This window comes from Rhinolophus hipposideros, assembly GCF_964194185.1.
Source record: "Rhinolophus hipposideros genome assembly, chromosome: 15".
NCBI lineage: Eukaryota > Metazoa > Chordata > Mammalia > Chiroptera > Rhinolophidae > Rhinolophus > Rhinolophus hipposideros.
In genome coordinates this window covers 7658009-7674780 of record NC_138061.1, presented here as the reverse complement: position 1 = coordinate 7674780, position 16772 = coordinate 7658009, and the positions used below count along the sequence as shown (strand labels likewise).

Sequence of the window (16772 nt, the reverse complement as noted above, 5' to 3'; positions counted from 1 at the left end):
ACCATGTTTCCCCGGAAATAAGACCTAGCCAGACCATCAATTCTAATGCGTCTTTTGGAGCAAAAATCAACATAAGACCCAGTATATTATGTTATGTTATGTTATATTAATTACATTACATTACATAAGACCCAGTCTTATGTTATAGTAAAATAAGACTGGGTTTTATATTAATTTTTGTTCCAAAAGCCGCATTAGAGCTGATGGTCTGGCTAGGTCTTATTTTCGGGGGGAAATGGGCAACTTCTTTGAATATGGTATAAGCTCTAAGCGATCATGGGGAGTGAGGAGACGCTGTGCCTTCAGTTCCGTTCGGCAGACACTGAGCGGCTGCTGTGTGTTGAGTGCGAAGCCTACCAGAGTGACACCATAGCCCTTTCCCTTGAGTGGCTGGTGGATTGTAAGCTGTTCTCTTTGCTCCCCCGAATCCTGAGCCTATAACCTTCTAGACGGCTGAAAACCAGGCTGCGTCCAGAGTCTCTTACCTAGACTGAAATGCCTAGCTTAACCCCAATTATTGGGCGAACCCCACTCTTAAGATCCTGATGGATCTTTTAAGACCTGATTTGTTTCTTCTTTTCACATTCATTGATTTTTATAAATGTGTCTTGGCCACTGTTGTAGTAGAATTGGCTGAGATGAGGTCAGTGGATAAAAGTGGGGGAATCAAAGGGGCTGATGTATGGAGAAGACCAGTCACACTTGACAGAGACAATGTTCTTCCTGCTTTGGATGCCACAGAAAGTATACACTCAGTGGCCTTTGGGCCCCTGTTTACAACTGTTGACATTTTGTGGTTTAAACAACAAGAGTAAGGAAACATTGGAAAAGCAAACATGTCTTGCTATAGCTTCAAGACTAAATATTATGGTGGTGCCCATAAAGAGTGAGGGGGAAGGTGGTTTCAGTTTTCATTTGCAGTTTCTCTCCATTTTTGCAGAACAAAAACCTTTCTCCCTCCAGTTCCCCCACTTCTCTTATCTCTCCCACCTGAACCCCTGCCCACCTTCCCATTTGTCCCATCTGTTCCACGTCTCCCATCCCTATTCAGCAACAGTGACGTGTCATTTGGGGAAACGGGTGTTGGCAGCTTGATGACACCATTCTTCTGAGTGCGGTCTGTGTTGGTGACCTCTGTCCATGTAGCACGTCCTTCCTGCCCTGGCCTCTCGGCTCCTTGGTCTCACCTGCTGCTCACCTGCTCCATGTAGCCACCCTTCCTTGGTCATCACCTTGACCTCGTCATTACTGATGAATCCACCATCTCTAATCCGAATCCCAGCATCTCACTCTTGGCCCATCACCTTCTCCCCCAGCAAGGCTGCTTTATGGGCATGTGACCTGTGTCCTCACGGGCCCGAGGCTCAGAAGGGCCCCCTGCTTGCTGGTTTAATGCTCTGAGGTCATTGTCTTCATTTTGTCTTTGAATTTGTGTTGTGTAAGTCCAGTGAGACAAGGGAACATGTCTCAGGAGGCTTGGAGCCTTAGCTCATGCACTGGGCCTCCTCCTGTTGCCTTCCTGTCTCCCTGGGACGAGTTCTCAGGCTCCCAGCTCCCCTGTTCCCTGGGACCCCAGGTCTCCCCAAACAATAACTGCCATCCTCCTCCGCCCAGGGAGTGCGGGCAAGGGGAGAGTTGGGTTTGGGTGTACACATTCCATGGCATCTGGGGACAACGGGTGGTGGCAGGGCTTGGGTGGGAGGTGCCACTGGCGTTCTACCAGCGACAGGGCAGGGCCAGGCCTCTCCCCCATCCAGGTACCTAGTGCGTCCTGGTGAAGGAGGAAGTTGCCCTGCCCTAGGGGTTGTCCTCCCTCCGTGGGTTGGGGCAGTAGGCCCTCGGGGTGGGGAGATGCCTGGCTAGACCTCCCCCTCCTGGTTGCGCACGATACATGGGGCTGTCTGGTAGCTTGTAGGCAGAACACTGAGTCCTGGGGTCCCCGGAGCCTGCTCGCACCCCGTGAATATCTTCGTGCCCCAGGGAGCGCGGCATTAAATAGCAAATAAAAAGACCTCAGGGCAGGTTGAGAGAAAGAGAATGTGGAAGAAAAGGAAAAGCTTTGTATTTTAGTACCTTTAATGACGCTTTGTATGTGCTTTGTGAACAAGGGATCTACATTTGTATTTAGCCCTGAGCTCCGCAAATTATGGCCCTGTCCCCAGTAGCTCAGCTCCAGCAAGTCTGTGATTCATCTGGGTCCACAATCCACGGATCTGCTCGCCTTTCCAGCCCTCCGGGGCTCACTTCCCTCCTCACCAGGCTGGATCCCGTCTCTCAGTCTCTCAGGCAAGTCTTAGGTGCTTACATTCCCCTCAAATCCTCTGCGCCCTCGTTTGCTTTTCCTCAGCAGACATGCAAGCTCTATGACACTGCCGCTTGCTGGGTATGGGGGACGTGCTATTTTCCCCATTGCGTATTTTTTAAAGAAAATGAAAGGTTAGCATAACTGTTTTCAGAAGGCACATTGAATCACTGAGTTGAGTCACCGCCAGTTGCTGCAATATTAGCCTTTGAAGGAAACCTCAACACACACGACCCGTCTGCAGCTCCAGCCCCTTGAAAACGAGGTGCTCGGCAGCTGGCAGACACAGTGGCTTCTGCAGATTCAGCAACAAAAATATTTTTGTAACAGGAGCACTTTATACTTTTCAAGGAAGAGAAAGAAACAGTTGACTTGCCTCATTAGGTTAAAATAAAGTTGCCAATTTTTCCTTTAGTTTCACTGGTTTGTTTTATTGCTCTTTACTCCAAGCTTCAGGGAATAAGGCTGCGATGAAATGAGCACGCCAGGGCTGCTGTTAGGCAAAACGCAATGTGGCTGGGTCATCGTTTTTTAGGTCCTTTCTAGATGATTACCAGCTGAGCCAGCATCTGGAGAGTTCCAGGAATCTCCTCTCTTCCCACAGCCGTAGGAGTTCGCAGGGATCGTCTGACCCCGTGGTGGAGTTGTCTGAAAAGAGATTTACCAAGATCTCTGGTGCCTGTTTTGATTTTACCAATTTAACTGTTGTCTGCTAATAGGTTGTTTTTTAGAATCAGCCAGGTCTTCTGGAAAGAACCATGATTGTCAGAGTTGGGATGACCTTGGACGTCACCAGGCTTAACTTCCTTATTTTAGAAGTGGTAAAACCGAGACCCAGAGAAGTCCAAGTGGCCCAAGGTCACGGAGTGAGTTAATACACGACCAAGACCAAATCCAGATGTCCTGCTTCCTTGGACAGTGCGCTCTCAGGATACATGGAGGGCGAGGTAGCGTGTGTGTGTGTGTGTGTGTGTGTGTGTGTGTGTGTGTCTGGTGTGCACTTTGTCTAAAGTCTTCATTCTGCACCACCCTTGGATGATGCTGGAGAATAAGCTGGAAGCAAGCCATCAGCCTGGGGGCGTTGCTCAGCTCAGGCCTAGCTTTTCTGCCCTGGGCATTCCAGCAGTTATGATTCACCTTCAGCCAGAGGCCACACGTAGAGCCCATGAGGCAGGTGGCACTGTGCAGGCAGCCTCCACGTCCCCGTCTGGCTTGTCTGAGGATAATTCAGGCTCCCACCATCAGAAAGCCAGCATGGCCCTGGGGACGCGTGAAGTCGCTTTGCCTCTATTCTGATTTTTCTTCAACTCCCCCACTGCCCTTTGTGTGTCGTCTCTGCTTCCGTCACCTGCCCCTGTGGAACAGTCCAGGCACAGAGCAGCTTTCTCACTAGCCATCACGCCACGTGCTCAGCACACCTGGGCAGTGGTCAGAGTGGGCTGGAATGGAGGAGTCTAGTCCTGGTAATGCCACCACCCAGGCATGGGACCCTCAGTACCTTGGTGAGCGGAATGGGCACGACGCCTGTCCCACAGCGTGCTGGTTGTAAAGGCCGAGGGAATGACAGAGCCCGAGGCGCTTAGGGCGTGTTTACGAGGGCTGAGTTTGCCTATGGCTCTGCTCAGACTGCTTGTATCTTGCTGACCCCACAGAAATTTTGAGACCACTGCTTTCCTTTGAAGCAGACTTCTCTAAAAACCACATGAAAGAACATACACTTATTAGAATCCTTTTCCCCCAAACACTGTTATGTACTAGGATCATCACTCTAAAATACACCGTTTTCCCCAAAGCTTCGGTGGACTCTAATGGTTGCCCACCCCGCAGCCTCCCTCTCTCTGCTGGCAGAGCCCTGGGTTTGTTTTAGGTCCACCCCTGCCCCATCCCATTCCTGATGCAGGCAAATCCTGAGGGGCCTGAGGCAGTCCCAGGGTCCCTCGCCCGTGGGTGATTGAGGGCATCTTTCCACCCGGATGGTGGCTGATGACCCACGAGGAATGTGCTGGGTCCTTTTGGATTCTCTTCTCTTATGAAGAGACACACCAGGGAGATAAGATCCTTACTTCCACTGGGCATTGTTTTTATGTAATGACTGGCATGGCGATGAGCATCTTGTGACTGTGAGAACAGGCTGAACTTGATCAGACAGAAAGAAGGAAGGAGCCTCTTCTTATATTGTCCTTGAGCCTTTGAAGTGATCAGCCCTGGCACCACCCTGCCCTGAACAAGTGGATATTTATGCCATTTTGAGTTGGATTTTCTGTTACTTGCACTGAAAACACCCAAATCGATATGCCCAAATCATTTTTAGTGTTGCTCTTTATTTAGCCCTTATGGAAGATTCTGGGCTGAGCTAGCTTTGGTGATGGAGATTTGGACTTCGTCTCATTTTACTGCCGTGTGTCCTGGTGGCTTGCATGACTCTCTACCCATCAGACAGTGAGCCTGGAGGGCACGGGTGGATTTCATTGACCTTTTGTGTTCACCGTGCCAGCACGTGGTGCATGCTCAGTGAAGGCTTCTCTTTCTGTCGAGAAAGTTCTCTTTCACGGTGGCAGTGTTCCATGGGAGCAGTGCTGCCAGGCCGGCTGGTTGTTATTTGTTTGCTGTGATCAAAATGAACGGCAAGAGCCTTCTTTAATCAGTGTGCCCCAGCCTCTTCCAAGTCTTAGCATTAAATCGACCACACAATTAGTATCCTGCCTATGGCTAGTATCTGGTCATTTAGCATCGCTGTGGAGTCCACACCCAGGACTTCTGACACCCTCCCCGGGCTGTTTCTCCATCCACCTGGGTGGCAGTGGACAGATACCTCAGGTATCGGGGGATTTGTGTTTTCTTAGTCATGCTCGTTGGCTCTCCTGTGAGCGTGTCATGAGCATTAGTGAGCACGTGCAGACTGCCGGCAGCTGTGCATTTCCACCTGGACCTCCCTGTTTTCTACTGGCCTGCCAGGCTTCCCCTCTCGCGAGCATGTGCATGAGCATGACCTCGAGCAGTGGCAGCATGACGGGCTTACTTTGGGATGGACATGCTCTCTGGGTGGGGCCCGAGGGCTCCAGCTCAGCTCTGACGTGGACTCGGAGTTTTACCTTTGCCCCGTGGGAGCTCTCCCACCTCCCTGCTTTGGTACGCACCCAGACTTGCTGAACAGGACTGTGCGCCCCATTCTTCCCCCTCCCCCTGCTCTTCTGCTAAGTGGAGGACTGTCTGCCTTTCAGTTCGTAGGCATGATACGAGGCTCCAGGGAGATGGAGAGATGTGAGAAGTGGCTGTTAGGAGAAGGGCTGGCATCTCCAAGATGGCCTGTGGCTGGGGCCCACTTCAAAGGAGATCAGACAGCGTCTGCAGTCGGGAGTCTTGAAATGACTTTCATGTGGGCAGCACGGGAACCAGCCTGCGGACGGCAGCGCAGGATTAGACCAGGAATGAGCGGCCCGTTTCACGTCTGCAGGTCAAGGCCGGGCATGGCTTTGTGCTTCCAGCCCTATCTGCATTTCATCTCCCCAAGTGCCCCCATGGAGCGTGTGTCTAGACAGCTATAGAATAAAATCCTCACTCACTGAGTAGGAATTTGGCCCGCAGACATATAGCCGCGCCTAGCAGACGGGCCTGAGGTGAGGATGGTGGCAGGAAATGAACTCCTCTTGGATCGGGAACAGACTAGGGAGCCTGATCTCACCAGGCCAGCCGACTTCCAAAAAAATCGCCCCCAAGAGGCATTTTGACTTCATGGGGACGCATGAATGTGGCTGGGCCCACACCTCTGTCCCATGTCACTCCCCTGCCAAGAGTTCTGCCTGCAATTAGAAATCTAGGTGAATATATCCGAGGAGTGTAAGTCTGAGAACTGTGAAGCCTGTTTTCTTGTTCAGTCAGGCTGCTCATTAGCTCTGAGAAGTCAATCCTCTGAGCCTCAGTTTCCACATCTGTAAAATGGGGGTGGGGTGGGGAAAGGGAATATGCCCTAACTCCCAAGTTGGTGATGGAAATGCTTTGTCATTTGGGAAGTAAAATGTTCATTTCTTCAATTCAGGTTTCATATTATAACCTCCCCCCAACCCTGGTATGTATCCACTTGCATTTTTCTGTCTTAAAATAGTTGTTCATAATCTGAAATGTTCGAGTGAATAAAAGCTTATACATAGTGAGAGCTGGTGTTGCCCACTGGTGCAGCTTTGACTAAATGGCACTTGTGACTGCTTTTCCTCCTCTGTGTTCAGTTTTCGGGAGACTCTGGGCTGTATTGGCTGATGTCCCCTTTTCCAAGCCCGTGTGGTCACTTCAGCTTCACTGCGCTGAAGCCATGCTTGTCCAAGGGGTTCTCTGGGCATCCCCTGGAGGCCTGGCCTTACCCAGCCCACGTGATTGAGCAGCACGCAGGCCCTTGATAGTGTGCCCTCGTGGGGGTCTGTCACCCGTGTCCTCACAGCTCTGCACCGCCTCCCATCAAGCATTAGCCTCCTTACCTCATTCTCTGGGCTTGAACTCGGACTTGGCAAAGAAGCAGTCCAGGGAGCACTGTCTTTAGGCCCCTCTGCCTTCTACTCCCCTGAGACCTGAGAGCCTGGCTCCGGCTCCCTACCCAGGGGGTGGAGGTGGAAGGTGGAGTGGCAAGGATGGGGGATGAGCAAGTTCTCATCAAGATGTCCACGTGTGAGTCCTGCCATGTAACTTTCTGAGGTGGTTCCCAGCTTGTGGCTGAACTGATGTGGGCTGGGCTCACCTTTCTGTATTTGAATTTTATCTCTTGCATTGAAGTTGGCAAAAAGCAACTGCTGTCTTAGGCAGCCAACTGGACCCCCAGGAGCCTCTGCTGTGTCCGCTTGCCCATCCCTCAAGCCAGCCCTGAAGGCTGTTCCCAGGCCCTGAAGGAACGGGAGTGTCCCCAACGGGCCTCCCCTGTCACCAGCCCTGACTCCCGCCTGCCCACCCGCTGCATTTCGACTGTTGGATGAAGTCATTTCTGGCAGGGGTGGCTGGCGCCGGCCCAGGGTAAACAGGCTATGCTGAGCTCGCCGGTGTGCCTGGACGCTGATGAGCCCGGGGACCGCCCCCTCCAGAGCAGCACCAGGCACTCCGACCTCAGGCAACCTTAAAGACAATGAGTTGCGGTCGGGGGTAGACCTGGGCCACCAGCCCTCTCCTGAGTGGAGCACTGGGTGACGCAAACTAGCTTGTAGGAGTTTAGTTGGTGGGGTTTCCCCCAGTGGGAAATACTAATACTAATACTAATAGAAATAACACTAACCGACACACGATGTTTGACATGAGCCAGGCGCTATTCAAAGAGCAGCTTAGATCTTATGTCACTTAGTTCTCACCACTAACTGATGAGACAGGTGTACAACATGGTTCCCATTCTTCAGATGAGCACACTGAGGACCCAACTGGTTGTAAGCTCAGACCAGGATCTCATCAGGCCGCCTGGCCCAGGGTCTGCGCTCTTGACCACTGGTCTCTACTGGGCCTCTCAGTATCTGTGGTCTGAGAGGCAGTCCTTATCATGCATCTCTCTTAAAGTCAGTTTGAGGTCTTAGATCCTTCCTCCATGAACTTTCTGGCCCAGCGTCTTCCTGAGCAGCACCTTCATTATTGGGGTGGGGAGGGGGTCTTGGTGGCGAGGTGCTGTGTATTGGATGAGAGAGTCTGGGCCTGGGATCACAGCCCCAGGATGAAATCCCTGTTGTGTCTCAGGTCCACCCAGTGACTTGGAGCCTCAGTTTTTTCATCTGCTAAATGGGCCCTGTGATCACCCTACCTCATCAGCTAGAGGAGGTGCTGACTTTACCACTTGTTTCTTTTTTGAGTTGGACAGACATGAGGACCCCTGAATTGCACTTAGCACGAGGCCTGGGCTAGGTCTTTGCTTTCTGGACCTGGCCCGTGTTGTTGGGGCAGCTGCTTATTTGATTCAGAGAACAAAGGCAAAAGGAACTCCTTGGTTCTGGGAAGGAAGGGAAGGGGAGGGCCTAAGGCCTTCCCAGTGGAAAGCGCTGTTCTCCTTGGCCTGGTGACTCAAGCTGCTTGTATTTCGTCCCATTTGGGTTTGAAGAGTCATTTGGGGCTTCGACTCTGCCTGGCCTTCACAGAGCATCTGGGATCAGACTTGCTGGGTTAATCAGTCCGCCTGGGCCGGGGTAGAGGCGGTTGATGGAGGACTTTTTCAGGCAAGGAGAGAGCCCTCCTCTGAGGTGTTGGTATGTGGGGGTTGTGGAGGCCTTGCTGGCCCAACCCCACCACTGCCTCTCACCAGAATGGCACTGAGTCTGTGCTCCAGACCCCCCAGGACTCGGGAGGATGTGCCTGTGCTAAGTGGGGGCAGCTGCCTCCTTTCCCTTCTCCAGGGGTGTGTGGACTCAGGATCTTCCCTGGGCTTTCGTGCTCTAAGAACGCCCCAGGCAGTCTTGCCCCAAATCTGAAATTTGTCTCCCTCTGCCTCCGGATCTCAAGGTTTCAGCGTAAGTCCCTGCTGATAGCTTCAAGATGTGCTGACCTCGAGGTGGCCTCTAGTAACCTTCCCACATTTTCCATGGCGTGTGGCTTCAATGCTCACAACAGCTTACAAAAAAGTATTGATTATTGTGGGTGGGAAGGGGTGTGGGCCTCACTCAGCCCAGAAGGGATGCAGGCCTGACCTCAGTTTCCGAAAGGCCTGGTGTTTACAAGTGCCCCGCCACTGCTTGGCATTCCACGACATCTGTGTGCGAATCCCTTCCACTAACTTCACTGAACACAGCAACGCCCACCTTGTGGTTCCAGGGAAAGCTGCCCGTGCTGCTGCTTGGCCGCTCCTCAGAGCTGCGGCCAGGAGAGTTCGTGGTCGCCATTGGAAGCCCGTTTTCCCTTCAAAACACAGTCACCACCGGGATTGTCAGCACCACCCAGCGTGGTGGCAAAGAGCTGGGGCTCCGGAACTCGGACATGGACTACATCCAGACAGACGCCATCATCAATGTGAGCCCGGCTGCCGCCACCCGCTGGGGTTGGGGCGGGTTTTCAGAAAGTCCGGCTTAGGAAGCTAGGGTGGTGTCAGAACCTCAAGGTGCTGTCCAGGGAGTTCCCTTTGAAGCCCTGCAGCAGATGAGGCTGCAGGCTGGTGCTCAGCCCGTTTGCGGTCTCCAGGGACTGCTGTGAGGGGGACTTTAGATTTGCCAAGGTATGCAGTCTGCAGGAGCTCCCCCCTCCCTCAGGGGCAGCGGACCCTCAGTGGAGCTGCTTTGGCCACTTTGTGGCAGGAGGGCCACTCACCCTGGCACTGGCTCCATGGCCCCCAGAGGTGTGTGCTCTGCCTTGGGGCACAGTCTGAGCCTTGCTGCAACACTATTCAATGTCTGATGAGGCCAAGGGTTGCTCTACACAATCTCCTAAATGGAATCTTTTTTCAATCACTTTTTTCCACTTCAGTTGTCTCCCAATAGGGTTGACGTTTCTAAAAAGCAATGTTCCCCCCATTTGTCTAATAAATGAGAAACAGCGTGTTTTGTGCACTCGCTGCCTGTAGTAGGCATGATTCCCAAGCTTTCTTGTGATCTGCCTGAAGTAATAGAAAGAGAACAAACCATATGGATTTCTAGCCCCAGCAGCAAAGTAGAGATCACACAGCTGGGGGGAGGGGGGGGCTGTGTAGGTTGATATTTTGTGATACTGGGCAGGTGGGCAGCCAGCCTGCTGCCAAGAGAAGTTGTGTTGGATGTTTTGGGGAATTTATAGTTGGCCTCTGGGCTTCGGAGAGGAAAAAAAAGAATATTCCCATTTATGGCACATCTAAAACTTTTTGAAAATGGTTCAGGTCCCTTTTTTTCCAGCAAAATGTTATATTGACAGGAACAAATCTCAGGAAAGAATCTGCACTCAGGAACCTGCCAGGCAAGGAAGTAGCTTGGAGCTTGTAGGGACATCAACTCATAACCTTTTTAATTTTTGTTTCATTTCAGTATGGAAACTCTGGAGGCCCATTAGTCAACCTGGTAAGACCTTTCTAAAAATCTATGTACGTGCTTTTTTATTGCTTTCTTTTCAGACATGCATTTGCCAAGCACATTATCTAATTCTTTTGAAATGAACTCTGTGAATGTACTGTATCCTTGCAAATTACCCTTATCTTTTCTGGAAGGAGTCAGGTATGCTGGAGTTGAGGGTGGGAAATGTTATGCCAGTGGACATGCTCATGTTTCAAAGTTATAAGTGTATGCAGTGGAATTCAGGGCCAATGCAGGAGTAGCCAAAGGGACAGATCTTTGTTTTGAAGATATCAGTAGTTCTGTCCTGTCACACAAAGGCACAGTCCTTCAAATGTAGTCTCAGGGCCACTGGAAGAGCTGTTTGGCTTGTCCACGGTCTTTGTCTTGGCCAGAAGCCCTCGCTTAAGACCTGGCTGGAATGAAGAGTTACCCCGCTCACCGAGATGTCACTTAAGCCTGTGTTTAAATATGTAAGCATAGAAAGGGAAGCCTCAGAATCAGACTGTCAGAGTGAGGGCACAGCTCAGGGGACTTCCAGCTCAACTCTCATTTACAGGTGGTGAAACAGGCCATCTTGAGCAAGGCCCAGGATGGCAGTGCCCCTTGGTTGGCCCCTTGGAGTCGGGGACTGAATTCTCAGTGCTACAGAGGTGCCAAGAATGATTTATTCTCTCTTGGCTCTTTTCCCTTTTAAGCCTGAATTGAACAAACCATTTAACAATAGGATTCAGAGTAATGGTCGAATGGTGTGAGGCAAGCTTGTTATTCCAGGATTATTTCCCATTGAGTAGCGTTCAGTAAACTGTGAATTTATCTTGAATTGAAGCACGCCCTGTTAACTGGCTTCCTCCGTGACTTAAAGTTAGTCCGAGACAAGCAGAGGAAATGAGGCGAGAATGAGCACCCCTTGGCCCCGTGCAGCACCCCTAAGGCTGCTGTGTGAGTCCAGAATGCATTTTCTCCAGTGAAGCATGTCAGCCCTAAGGGCTGTGGTTGTTTCTCCTGATATCAGCAAAGGAATCTTAAGATCACCAAAATGGGAGGAGCAGGAGGGTGTGGAGAGCCACCTGAAGGACTCAGAGGTTTTAGATACACACTCCCTGTGAAAAGAACAAATGTGCGTGTCTTGAAACTATCTGCTTGAAGCTGTTTTTACAGCACCGTGAAGACCGAGCCCGGAGTGTGTGTGTGTGTTGGCTGTTCCCTTGCTGAGCTTGACTTAACATTGCCGAAGCCTTGCCTCCCTCCTTCAACCCTGGAACCCCCTCTTGTCACTTCCCCCCACTCCCTCAAAGACTTCTTTTATGCAAATTCTCCATTCTCTTGGTGCATGTCTTCCGGTAAACCTTCGTGGATTCAGTAAGCCATTTCCATCTTACTTTTCAGGACGGTGAAGTGATTGGAATTAACACCCTGAAAGTGACAGCTGGCATCTCCTTTGCAATCCCATCTGATAAGATTAAAAAGTTTCTCACGGAGTCCCATGACCGACAGGCCAAAGGTAAAGAGAGACCCAGGCAAGCAGCTGGTGGGAGATTCAGGCCTGAGGCTTGGCTGCTTCTTGGGGACTTGGGGGCAGGAAATGGCACACCCGAGGAGCCACCGATACTGGCATATTTAGAAGGGGAAGGAATGCATGTTATTAACTCCTGGCATTATGTCATAGATGCTTGACCATTTTTGACCTATGACTATGAATGTCTCATACAGTTTAATATGTGCCAGGTGTGGTCCTAAGTGATTTCTATACATCATTTCACTTCATTATTCATTTGTGTCATTTAATTCCTTTGCCCTATTAGGTGGGTATTATTAGTCCCATTTTACTGATGAGAAAACTGAGATTCAGGGAGATCATTTTTTCCACAAATGTTTCTGGACCCATCTGCTCTGGGTCAGACTGGGGTTCCCTTGCAGGTATAACCTTTACGTTCTCTCCTCTTTGGAGGCTGATAGTAAACAAACAAATAAGGTAATTTCTGATGACAACAAGTGCTTCCCAGAAAATGACGCAGGGTGGCAGGCTAGGGAGTCAGGGGAGAGGCGGCCAGTGGAGACAGTGAGGCCAGAAAATGCCTCCCAAGCTGAGACGAGAAGGAGAAGGAGCCAGCAGGGATGTGGGGAGAGAGCATTCTGACAGGAACAGCTCGTTCCAGGCTCTGCCATGGGCACAGTATAGTGGGCATAGGACCTGTGAGTGGGCTGTGTGGCTGGACGCAGTGCACGTGTAGAAGTGGAAAGAAGTCGCCAGGGTCATAGCACGCCATGATGAGGGGCTGGGGTTGCGTTTTAACTGCATCAAGAAGATGGGAGTTTATGATCTGGCTGATGTCTTTAGGTCACTGTCAGGACTGGGGGGAAACTGTGCTGTAGGAGTGGGTGAAAGTTGGGGGGTCAGTGAAGAGGCTCTCCCAGTCATCCAGACAGGGGAGGCGTGAGGGGGCACATTCTGGGTTTGTATGAGGGATAGAACCCTTATCAGATGTCACAATGAGGCAACGAGGCAGTCGATGAAGGATTGCACCTAGATTTTTGGCCATTAACTGAAATGGCAGGACTTTCTAAGGCAGGACCCCTACGGCAGGTAGGGGTCCGGGCCACAGCCTCAGGGTACGCCCCCAGGGCCCTGACTTCACACTGCAAACTTGGGGATTGAATCTCATGGCTCCCGGTATCTCCGACACAGCCACCAAGTGGGCTGACTTCTTTGTTGTCCTTTTGTTGTCACACCAGGCAAAGCCGTCACCAAGAAGAAGTATATTGGCATCCGAATGATGTCACTGACATCCAGGTGGGTAACAGGACGTTTATGTCTGTGTCTTCAATTCAAATAAACCTGAACTTCAGAAGGTGCTCACTGGTCCCCCTGAAAGAAAAAGCCTTCTGCTGTCTTAAGATACCTCTGCCGTAAGTTTCTGGTTAAAATTAAGTAACATTAGGAAAGAAACAAGGGGTCATTATCCTTGACCTCTTTTTGTGTCTTTCATTTTATTTTTGTGTTCTGAGCAGGTCCTTCCTTCTAGAAGGTTTTACCCTCCTCTTTGAAGGCAGGCCTGAACAGCAGGGACTGTTGGTCCCTCTGCCTCAGGCCTTCCTCTCACCACTTGGTCTGTTGAAACGCACATTCCGGGAGTGCCCCAAGCGCCTCCCTCAGCCCCAGAGCGTCCTGGCCGTGTGCTGTATGTGGGCTGTGGCTCCAGGAATGCGGGTCAGGCCCAGCGTGACTGACGGGCTTGTTTTCCCCGAGCCGGTGGAAGTTGTGGCATGTGGCTGCCAGGCCCATAACATACTGGTGTTTTACCCTTGATGAAAAAAATCTGCTGTAATCGCCGGAGTCCTGGTGACTAAGGGCATGGTTGAAACTGTTGTGGGTAAAGTCGGCAAGGACTAGAACAGAGTAACATAGATATTAATATATATTGTTATAATTAATGAACTATTAATTAATTATGAACACAAGACTGTAGGTTAGATACCCATGAGCTCTCCAGAATATGGACTGATTTGCCAAGGTGAAAATGGGCACCAGTTCTTGCTTGGAACTGTGGGTATAGTTCCTGGGTATAGGTCCTGGGGTCTGGCTTCCTGGGTTCTCATCCCAGCTCTACTTTATGGCTTGTGATTTGGGGAACGATTTGGTCTCTGAACTCCTCAGTATTCTCCTCTCCAGGATGAGGGTAACAGTGCAGGCATTTTGGTGGGTGCTGAGGACCGAGTGATTTCATGTGAAGTCTCGGATTAATGGGTGGTGGCAATAATCACTAGCTACAGTGACACTAGCCACTATTTGTCACCTGCTTGTTCTGCACCCGGCACTGGTGCTCTAGCTAGATGATCTCATCTAATCCTCACAGAAACCCTGTGTCGTACAGGACTGTCATCATCCTTATTTTTCAGGTGAGAAAACTAAGGCACAGGAGGTTAAGAAACTGCCCAAGGTCACACAGCTAGAAAGTGCCAAAGCTGGGGCTCCAAATCAGCTCACTTTATGGCTTGTGATTTGGGGAACGATTTGGTTACAGCCGCTATACTGTACTGACTCTTTAAGTGGTAGCTGCTATCAATTAACTAATAAAATTAATGATAATGATGAAACACTTGCCTCACTGTTATCCAGTAGGTCTTTGACTCCAGTAGAGAGGCAATTTAAAGCAGAATCAGAACTCCTGGAGGAGTTTTACATTAGAATCAGGGACAGAAGGAGAAGCCGGGTGGGAGCTGGTTCTCCACAGAGGAAGGCCCTTTGGCACTCGATATTCACACAGGTGCTTTTTCTCCCAAGCAGCAAAGCCAAAGAGCTGAAGGACCGCCACCGAGACTTCCCGGACGTGCTTTCCGGAGCGTATATCATTGAAGTGATTCCCGATACCCCAGCGGAAGCGTGAGTTTGAACTATTTTCCCTTTCTCTAATATCCCTGTGGTTCCTGGGGGTCCTGGGGAGCGGGCCATGTTCTTTCCATGTCCACTCAGGTGATTGTGAGGGTCCTGGACCCAATGGTTGGGTGTCCTTGGTCAGTCCTACTGGTCGGGCCTGGTTCAGTGCAGGACCAGGGCCAGCAAACCCTTTTCTGGGGGCCGGGTCTGGCAGGCTGCCTGCTGTTGTACCACCCATGGGCTAAGAATAGATTTTGCATTTTTTCAATGTTTGAAAAATTTTTAAAATAAGAATAGTGTGAGATGTGAAAATTATGTGAAATTTAAACTTCAGTGTCCGTAAATGAAGATTTACTGGAAGACAGCCATACCCAGTGGATTACCTATCGTTTATGCTGGCTTTGGGCCCATAATGGCAGAGTTGAGTAATGACAGAAGATAGTATGGCCAGCAAACACTAAGATATTTTCTACCTGGCCCTTTACAGAAAACGCTAGCTGACCTCTATGCTAGACGATTAAAGACCATGACAGCCTATTTGAGGCTGTCATACATAAGAGCTAGAGTTGTGGCAAAAATAACAGCAAAGTGCCACGTGAGAGAACCACTCTGCCCATCTCTGTAGGAACCATTCTGACTTATGACACCCATTACAAGAAAGTCGGCCTTGGTCATCGTACATGGTAGATAGTATCCGGTACATCCTTGCCTCCTTCCTGGCCAGTCTGCACAGATCATACAAGTGCTGGCAGGCATTTCTGCAATGGACATGATTGGCATTTGACCTAAAACATCGCAGAAGGAAGTAATGCAGTCTGTTGGTGGTTTAAGCCACTCTCCCAAGAGTTAACCATCATCACACCCTGTCTGCTCTGGGCTTTTAGGTGCTAAACTGTGCCTCTGTCAAGGTAGTCAGTCACCCTTCGTGGCAGTTAGACCTGGAGGAATGGAAACATCACGATTGTGTTCCCCTTTGTGTTGCAGTGGTGGGCTCAAGGAAAATGATGTCATAATCAGCATCAATGGACAGTCGGTGGTCTCCGCCAATGACGTCAGTGACGTCATTAAAAAGGAAAGCACCCTGAACATGGTCGTCCGCAGGGGCAATGAAGACATTATGATCACGGTGATTCCCGAAGAAATCGACCCATAGGCAGAGGCATGAGCTGGACTTCATGTTTCCCTCAAGGACTCTCCGGTGGATGATGCACGATGACTCGGCTGGTGGCATGGGACACCCACGACTCTGGGCTGCCATGTTCCTTGTTCAGCAGAAACACCCCGGCCAACAGACTCCTCCGTGATTATTTGCAGGCAAAACAAATGTAACGTAGATGTTCAGGCAGAGACTCGCCCTTCTGTACCGTATGTATGCAGTGTGCTTTTCCTTGCCAGCTTGGACTGTTCCTGCTTACAGTCAACATTTGTCTCCTCTTTTAACTGAGTCATCATCCTAGCCCAACCAAGGCAGTTGATAGAACGCGTAGATAAGAGGACGGTCCCATGGGAGCCAGAACGGCACCAGGCGTGTGTATGCTTTCCTCTGAGTCAGCACCCAGAGGGGGCCGAGACCACGGGAGGCTGAACGCTGGCTTTCAGTACAGCCAAGGTTGCCTCTTTGGGGAATCTCTTCAGAACGGGGAGCCCAATGACTTTGAGTTTGAGCTATTAAAATACTTCTTTATACTTTGCTTTCTGGCGTGCTTCTTTTCCTTTCCACAAACAGCTGGTTGCAATCTCTCTCAGATGATTACAGTGTCAGTGGGCTCCTCATTAAACCACAAGGGCTGATCTTCCCAGTGATTTCAAAATCATCCCGTGCGGTTTACCGGTGTTATGAACAACTGTACTTGGCTGTCCTGGCTTCGTCAAGTTGGATTTGAGGACATTGCATTTGCATCTGAAGCGCTTCAAACTAAATAAGGGTCTGTTGACCTCATGCTTCATGCAGTCAATCCACAAAGATTTTCTGGGCCCCTGCTCCGCGTCAGGCGTGGGGCTAAGTGTAGAGGGGTGAATGCAGACGTGCTGCCGCTCCCTCCCTGAGTTCAGTCAAGAAACCAGGTTTCTTTCTGAAAGGGAGACAGTTCAGAAGACCAAGATGCAACTCCCAAACTGTCTTGTTCTAAGT

At 50.5% G+C, this 16772-nt stretch overlaps 1 protein-coding gene across 1 annotated transcript in view; it reads left to right on the top strand.

The window, feature by feature from the left end:
- The window catches only part of HTRA1 (HtrA serine peptidase 1), a 49949-nt gene extending 33617 nt beyond the window's left edge, over nucleotides 1-16332 (top strand). Inside the window, exons 4-9 of the mRNA XM_081074165.1 lie at nucleotides 9065-9259; nucleotides 10240-10272; nucleotides 11653-11767; nucleotides 13000-13057; nucleotides 14552-14647; nucleotides 15626-16332. Coding sequence (XP_080930291.1) covers nucleotides 9065-9259; nucleotides 10240-10272; nucleotides 11653-11767; nucleotides 13000-13057; nucleotides 14552-14647; nucleotides 15626-15794 — 666 coding nt within the window. The 3' untranslated portion in view covers nucleotides 15795-16332. The remainder of the gene's footprint in view (nucleotides 1-9064; nucleotides 9260-10239; nucleotides 10273-11652; nucleotides 11768-12999; nucleotides 13058-14551; nucleotides 14648-15625) is intronic.
- Nucleotides 16333-16772: the final 440 nt, after the last annotated feature.